The sequence below is a fragment of the Typha latifolia genome, chromosome 5 (genome assembly GCF_019914945.1).
Source record: "Typha latifolia isolate L0001 chromosome 5, TyphaL0001v2, whole genome shotgun sequence".
Taxonomy (NCBI): Eukaryota; Viridiplantae; Streptophyta; class Magnoliopsida; order Poales; family Typhaceae; genus Typha; species Typha latifolia.
In genome coordinates this window covers 9325578-9334411 of record NC_133090.1, presented here as the reverse complement: position 1 = coordinate 9334411, position 8834 = coordinate 9325578, and the positions used below count along the sequence as shown (strand labels likewise).

At 37.1% G+C, this 8834-nt stretch overlaps 1 protein-coding gene across 1 annotated transcript; it reads right to left on the bottom strand.

Annotated features, from left to right (window-relative positions):
* Positions 1 to 6759: 6759 nt before the first annotated feature.
* Positions 6760 to 7597, bottom strand: LOC140789101 (brassinosteroid-responsive RING protein 1-like). The gene is made up of 2 exons (XM_073138708.1): positions 7121 to 7597; positions 6760 to 6927 (listed from the first exon to the last, which is right to left on the bottom strand). Exons 1-2 carry the CDS (start codon positions 7595 to 7597, stop codon positions 6760 to 6762), a joined length of 645 nt encoding a protein of 214 aa, XP_072994809.1.
* Positions 7598 to 8834: the final 1237 nt, after the last annotated feature.

The window sequence follows — 8834 nt, the reverse complement described above, 5'->3', positions numbered from 1 at the left end:
TCCATAAAGTGAAACCAATGGCTAGTGACGAGAAGTATTTGGACAAACCCTTGTATTAGGTTTTATTTGTACTTATGTAATTGATAAATTGTATTTTAAAACATAACTTTTATTTATGTAATGTGTCTAAATTTTATGTATAACCTTATGCACAAATTGTGATACATTATGAAATATTTGATGAAAAATATTAAAGTGGAAGATTAATTTTAAAGTCAAAGTGGCATTGAAGTACCCAAACGATGTTACTACGATTGAAGTAGTATGAAACAATACCTAAAAGCAAAAGAACAACCGCTCTGCATCCAATTGTCCACTTTGCCATTTGAATGAAAGGTCGTTCACAGCGTGTTCGCAGCACATTCACAGCACGTTCACAGGCATTTGAACTCACCTTAGAAAGTTTGCAGTACTAGATATTTACTTTATCTCTAAGAGATATTTATTATATCTCTAAAAAATATTTACTTTTTCTCTAGGAGATATATAAAAGGATTTAACCTAACCTTATAAGCGCTAGTCAATCATTATTTTTGGGATCATCTTTTGGAGGCCATTGGAGATCACTTCTCTATTTTAGACAGAACATGCCAAATTGTTCTTATCTCAACTCATCTATATCAGATTTAAAAGAACTATGTCTCAAGGGTCACTAAGATGGAAAGTTCAACCTCGAGCGTCACTAAGATTTAGAAACCTATCGTAGAAAGCAAGTAATATGTCGTAGGGTCTAGTGAGCAAGGTTGATATAGATTGAGTCGTGATAATCGACGAGTGATCTGTAAGTTTTGATTCAAGTTTGGATCTATGGGTTTTATCCAATTTAGGTTTTTCTACATAAATTTTTTTGTGTTTGGGATTGTTTTCTTCACGCTTTATTTTCTATATATTATTATCAATAGCGTGTGATAGATTTCATCTCTTATGATATTAATTACGTTTTCCGATTTGTATTATAACATTACTTAAGGATTCACGTAAGTTAGTTCATCTTTTTCAATTGGTATTAGAGCAAACTCTCTTAGCTTAGGGAGAGATCTTTTAGAAGACAGATATTTTGAGAGAAGATATTAATAAACTTTCCATGCTAGATAGATATAAAGAATCATATTGAAAAGATAGGATGTATGCTTTTCTAGAAAGACAGGATGTATGCTTTTCTAGAGTATAATGAGGATAATGATATTGATCTTGAGTTGCTGAGGTTTTTTATGAAAATGATTAAAAAGTTTTTTAAAAATTCTAAACATGACTCGAGAAAAAAGATTAGAAGCAACTATCATGGGGAAGTGGTTCAATGTTATGAATGTCAAGGTTATGGCTATATTGCTCAAGAGTGCTCAAATCACAAAAATAAGAGCAAGACTATGCAAACCTCTTCGAACAATACTAATAAATAAAAGAATGATGGTTTAGAATCTGATCATGAAAATTATTTTGCTTTTACTACTTCCTTGTTATCCTCTAATAATTCTTAGAAGAATTATTAGGAGACATACAAATTGAAGAAGAATTTCATGAAAACTTTCGACAAACTAAAGCACTTAGAATTTGAAAAAGAAAAATTACTGATTCAACTAAATAAAGCCTTAGAAAAATTGATGAAGTTAGTAGAAGATAACAAGGAGCTTAGTGATCTTCAAGTCTAAACTGGAAACAGAAAGACTTATTAAAGAAGTTACCATATTAAAAAGAAAAATCAAGCTAGACGAGATATTTGATGCACAAATTACTAGAATAAGTAAGTATGGTATCAGATATACTAGAATTTTGAGTAAAACTAATACAATTTTTATTTCTGCAAGCACTCAAGAACGTTCGAGCAGAAAATATATACGTGTGACTCGCAATGTTCTACCAAATTCAAAGGAAATGAAAGTTACACCTCAAGTAAATAAGAAAAATGTACTTTCAAATTTCAGAAATAATATTTATGTGACAAAATCTAAATTCATACATATTTATTATCATTGTGGATTAAAGGACACATTAGGCCATATTATAATTTTTTGCAAAAATATAAATATGTTTTTTTATTATGGGATAAAAACTAGACAAGTTTATGTTAGGAAAGAAAACATTTTGGTACCCTTTCAGGGTGATGTTATCGAGTGATCCCTTAATGGGATATGCTAGCTATTGGGAGTTTAGTTGCTTATTTATATTCCCTAGTTATATGATTGGTGTATGTCTAATTTTTAGTTTTAGATTATTTTTTGGATTGGTTGATAATTTGTGTGTTTTATGATTTTTTTTGGTTTATAGTTTCTCATTTTTGTTTTTATTTTTTTTTATTATAGTTGGTTGTCTTTAAAACAAAAAAAATGAGAAAATCAAAAACTTTGATGCACTATTTAAATTAAAGTGACCCTTATGATATGAAGTCGCTATATTATAGAGTTATTATTGGAGCTATAGTCTCTTATGTTAACATTAAGTATATTATCTCTCAATGAATTATTTTTTCTTGGATATTTGTGATTCTATCTTTGTGTGAGCATTATCTCATAAGGCATAAATATCTTACTCATTTAGTTGATATTTGATCTTTTAACTTAGTTTCATACTCCTAATATTTTTTCTTATTAAAAGCTCAATAAAAAGGGCTACAACGTGATTAGTGTGAAAGCTATCATGAAAGTCTCCAGTTTGATATCATGCATATCTATATCATTTGTGAGTTATCTATATTTTTAATATGGTGCATAAAAAAAAAGTTTACCTAACTCGTGTGTGAAAACCGTCATTACACTAAAATAGTTTTTTGATATAAAATAGGGATATAAACAAAAAAAATGAAAAGTAAAAAAATGTTCTTAAAATAAAATTGGAGAATGTGAATTAAGTTTGGTTTGACTTCAGTTTAGTGCCTTCTTTTATGTTTGTCTTAGAATTGCCTTATATTTTTATGCTTTACTACTAGAGCAAATTATTAAGACATTGCAATTGAAAATTTTCTTTTGATAATTTTAGATGATCAAATCGCTTAGTCTATAATATGGTGTTAATTTTATTTTCCAATTGGTACTACAGCATACCTAAGGATTCATATAAGTTAGTTGATTTTTTTCAAGCTTGCTCCTACCTAATTCAAAGAAAATGGTTTTTAACTTTGTAGTGGACAACCTCAAGAACAAGCTCGCAGATTGGAAGACCAAGCTGCTCTCACATGCAGGTAGAATGATCCTTATTAAATCTATTTTGAGTGCAATCCAAGTTTACTTTATGTCCACAGTTCTATTTCCTAAGGCGATCTTACCAACAATGGGTGCAATTGTCAGGGATTGTTTTGGTGGGGAGTATCAAGCACAAAAGCATAATATGTGCCTACGAAGCTAGGAACGCATTTTACAAGCCTTTGCATGCACAATGATAGTTAGGCTCAGGTTTAGGGCGTTTTCTAGCTATACTTGGATCAAGGCATTGAAAGCTAAGTATTTTATAGATTGCTCACTCTGGACTCGTAGAAGAGCAAATGCACGGGCATCCATCTTGAAGATGAGAAGCATCCTTAGGAGGGCTGTCAGGTCAATCGGTGCTAACATCTCCATCAAGACTTAATCGTGGCTGAGTTTTATGGACCTCTCAGATGTTCCCCTTCCAACGAATGTCATGGTGGTTGCTGATCTCATGGACCAGTCAAATGCTAAATGGAACCGCAAGCTCACATATAGTACCTTACCCTCCTGAAATGGCGCATGCCATCAAACGCATCTTCATCTACCAAGCAACCCTGAGCAAGTTGGAGCTTCTCTGGACCCCATCAGGCAAGTTCTCTTCCAAATCTTCTTATAAAATCCTAGCAGAAAGCGTCTGGTCCAGCTCCCCTTCAAGCCAAGACAAAGGACGCCTCTGGAAGATCATCTGGGGTTGTACAGTCGCCATTCCTAGAGTCAAGGTCTTTGTTTGGAGATCTTTGGTTGGAGCCACTCCGGTTAAAGCCGAGCTTTCATCATTGATTTTCTATTATTGAGATATTTTCCCCTTTTGCAAAATGGAAGTGGAAACTGCACCTTCTCCTTAGTTGTGCCACTTTGCTTGTGATTTCAGCATGAGGAGCGACCAGACAATGTCTTGCCAATCAGCCTAGATTCTTAGCCTTGGTAAGAAGCTCTCAAACGACCAATTGGCCTACGTCTTCTCCACCGCATGGGCTATTTGTAAGGCTCAGAACGACCTTTGTTTTCACGGGTGATGTCCCATTGCCGCAACTACCATCTCAGTTGTGGTGGGTTGATGGGTGCAACCGGAGCACAAGGTGGTCTTTATCCCTTGAATCGTGAAGAAGTGGACATCGTTGAGGGCCAGTTTATTACTATTGCAAGAATGAGTTCTCGGTTTGCTAGGTCGATGCCTTGTGGCAAGGAGGTTATCAAGGTGGTGTTGGCATCTACATGGCTGATCCATATCTATGGTGAAGCCCTAGCCCTAGTCTATGGTATCAAAGCTCTAAATGAATCTGGCTTCAAGCATTCTTGTAAGGTCATCAGTGATTGCACCATGGTGGTACAAGTGGTGAATAACCCTAGTATTGTCATTAACTAGAAGATCAACCCTATTATCCAAGAATGTTATAGGTGGATGACCAAATTCAACAACCTTCCTGTGCATGATCTAGCAAAGAAAGCTATTATTAACAGGCCAGAGGAAGGCTCTGGTTCTAACCATGGATCCACTTCGTCAATGATATGAATGCTGAGTCTACAGACTTATATTCAGATTAAAAAAAAACATCACCTAACGGCTCTAATCAATAAAGTGACATTATAGAGACCATTGGATTACAACTAGACCTCTCTAACCAAATGATAAAATAAAAAAGTTGGGAGATGAGGTTTGTTGGTTAGATCTACACAAGCTGGAATGCACCTGGACAAACTTCAACTTCAAACTTTTTCGGAAAAGACCAAGCCAACTGCACTGCCTTTGAATTCGCTTTCTAGGCTTGTATTTCGTCCAATCCACTTGAGCAATGTAGGGCAGACAGCTTGTTCTTGTTGGATGGACAGCTCGTTGATCAATTAAATCTTGCAAGGTGTTGTTAAGAGTATATTGGATGTATCCAAAGACACAGAATTCCAAGCCAAATGAATCTACTGCTTTGCATAATTGCATGTCCTTTGCCGTCTGATATCATTGATTTATTCAAACTAGACGATCTCATAATAAATGTGCGTCAATACATCAATCATTAACAAACATATATATTAGAGAAAAAAATTTATTTTAAAAAATGCCTCTTTAGAGAAAGAGGAGAAAAAAATAGCCAAATGAACTTAAATTAAATAAAAAATAATAATTACACATGGACTCTTAAAATATTATAAAAACTTTACATAAATACTCTTATTTAATTTTTATGAAATAAATTTTTATTTTAAAAGAAAGAACGTAAACTAATGTTTCATTCATCTTGCAAATTATTACAACTTGATATAAAGATACAAAGAAGAAAAAAAAAAAGGACATCAATCCTTCAATAAATCCTACACTTGACCGACAAGCAAGCTAACTAAACAAGTAAACATATTATTAAGCTTTGAATATAACCCAAGCAATCTTGTAAGAAAACAAAGAACATAAATTTGGAAATAAGCCTCTCACTCGACTTTACAAGCATCAAGAAGCTTAGGAGAAAGATAAGTAGAAGCGATTCAGCATCCATTCTATTAGATAATTTATTTGACTTTAATATCACATAACTATTGCATGATCAATTTTAAACACTTTAAGAATTAGTTTACTTTTATTTAAAAATAATAATAATAATAATAATAATAATAATAATAATAAGATATCCTTTGACTCTAGCACCAACACCAACTGGAGATGAGATATATTATATGGGTAATAATTCGAAAGGAAAAAAAAAAGAAGCTAACGTAAATGATTTAATAACATTTGCTGAAGATTTCTTCTTTTTTTAAATAAAAAGATGTTATAAGAAGAGAGATTAGGGAGAGGTGATGTCGGCGCTGAAATAGTGTGAAGCGGTGAGATCTATGCGGTGAAAGTGTGTGTGTGTGTTAGAGAGAGAGAGAGAGAGAGAGAGAGAGAGGGGGGAGACCCAATGCAGCAAAAAGAGCACAAGGAATTGATTGGTTTGACGGCTTCCATCAATCTCCATGATGCCTTGGTGCCAAATGGACCCATTCTTCCTTTGGATTATTTGGACCCCTCTCTAAATGACAAGTCGATGGCGATCCCCAAACTTATAACTCGTCCTTGTCATCTTCTTCAGATTCTCCCCCTAATCTTCAACTCTTTGCTCCTCTCATACATACATTTTAGTATTAGTATTAGTATTAGTAATTACTTTACTCATGGTTGGCTACTTTGGCTCGGTTGAGAGGTGCTGCTGTTCTTGTTTCTTCTGGGACTCTCTTTGGATTTCATTCTTTCTTTTCTTCAATAGATATTTGGTATTGAATAGATATCCTCATCTAATTCCTTTTTTTAAAAAGAGAAACTACAAAATCAATCATTGATGAGGTTTTGCAGACAAATGTTCGCTTTTTCTTTTCTTTTTCTACAATAGACATTCACAGCAGCAGCAACAACAAGAACAAACAACAACAGCAATCAAACTTTAATCCCAGGTTATTTGGGAACAACAATTAAAATAAAAATCCCTCCGCTCATCTCTACTAGACTTGAACCATTGAAGAGCACAAACCGACCATAAATCCACATCTGAGAGCTTCACTCAATCATTTGAAAAGCACAAGCCAATCGCCAATTCACCTTTGCTTCACCCAGTCAAGCAAATTCATCCTTCCTCAGGTATAACAATTGCAGACAACTCCAATCAAGAAAACCATCCCCAATCGCTATAAAGCAGAGCAAAATGCAAGTCCGCAGTCCCATCCAATCCAATCCATCTTTATCTTCTGCAGCAAAATCCTTGCAGTCTCTGAGGTTCCAAGACTGGAACACAAATGGAACCTAAAAACTGAACAAAAGGAACACGACCCTAATGCCCTTTTGTTCTCTAAATGCGCTTCTCAACCTTCCTTTGGGTTTCAACAAATCTATCCACTCTTGTAGTCTATGTACACTACCTAATTGATAAATCATCCACTAATTGCTGCTACGACGAGGGGAATTGCAGCGGCAGTACGAGATAGCACTCGTCATCCTGGTAGCCGTCGAAGGACCGCTCCTCCGCCGGCTCCTCCGGCACCAGCCGCGCGCGGCAGAGTGGGCACGTGCGCTGCCCGTGCTCGGCCCAGCGATCCAGGCAAGCCCGGTGGAAGACGTGGCAGCAGCTGGTTGGCCGCTGGACCTCCTCGGGGCCCTCGAAATCGTGGAGGCAGACAGCGCAGCTCTCCGGGAGCTGGCGGCCTTCGAGGGCCCGTAACTCCTCGAATCGGAACACGGGCACGTTTCCCCGCGTCAGCTGCGATTGATGGTGGTAATGATGTTGGCTCCTGGAGTCCGGCCACTGGATTTGTGTGTAGTGGTCGGAGTCGGAGATGAGGAGGCCGAGGCCGAGGGAGTCGAAGGCCCAGGTGATGAGGCACCTAACGTGACCCAACAGGAAGAGGAGGTGGAGGAGGAGCCTTGGGAGCTCGGAGTAGCCCATGGGGAAACCCATCCTTATCAATTACTTCTCCAAGATGTGCCTCTCTCTTTCTCTCAATGTCGACTGTCGAGGGCTAGCAGAGACGTTGGTTAATGTATATTAAGTAGAGGAGGAGCTACAGCGGTTACAGCTCTAGTCTCTACTCTATTCCTACTTCTCTTCTCAGGTGGGTGTGGGTGTGGTTTCTCACTTGTTACATATATATATATATATATTCATATATAGGCCAATTTTATTCAATCATTTTATAGATAGAAAGAAGGATTAATGTCGAGATTTGTGCAAGGGGAGGTGAATGAGGACAATTGCTTTGTCCTCAGTTCCCGCCCCCCCATCCTCTCTTTGTGGAGAGGGGCAATTTGACAAAGAGGAATCTCATGTGATTGAATACAGGCTGCTTCTTGATCTCCCTTCCTTCCTTTCCCCTATGGTAATTATATTGGTAACTGTTGCTTTACTTTGCCAATGCCATGCCATCTCATTAGCATGGATTATCTTTTGGTATGTAAAATGAGTGGCAGCTGAGCGTGACACATCCTCCCATGAAATTTTGAGTCATATGGCAGGAAACCCATGTGCATCAATCAATCCAACATACAATACTTAAAAACAATTCACATGAGAAGAGTAAAGGAGCTCTCTGGAGAGCACAATGTCGGGTCCCTCCTGAGCGAGCATACCAACTTAAGAATATTCATCCTTCTCCCTCATAGCAGGACATGCATCTACAACACCTCTCTTAATGAGATTTTATCTCAGAAAACAACGCCTTAGCAGCCAAGATGCATCGCCTGCCGTTGTCTAGTAGACTAGTAGTTCGACTAGCTCCCAGTCTGTAAAATATAATAAAGTGTTGCAGTTCCACAACACGTCAAGATGATCTGGATGAAATCATGTTACCTGTGCGACCTATCTGTCCTTCGTCGTACGGGGAAAAGGATTTATATGAAGCTCTCACCTTAACAAAGATTCAAAATGTGCAACTATTCCAGTCTGAGCTGATCTGTGCCATTGGATTTTGTTCGTGGAATTGGATTCTCGCCAGTGACTGCATTTTGCGAAGTCCAGAATGCATCAGACGAATGTACCTCTTTTGTTGCAATGCTGAGCAATTGACAGCAGGTGCACTGGCATTTGTAAGGACTGTTAGATTAACACTAGATCTCTCCAATCACTGTAGATGATCTCATAAAAGAGGATGCTGGGCAGTGCAGAGGAAGCTGGAATACACCTTGCCAACTTCAAATTC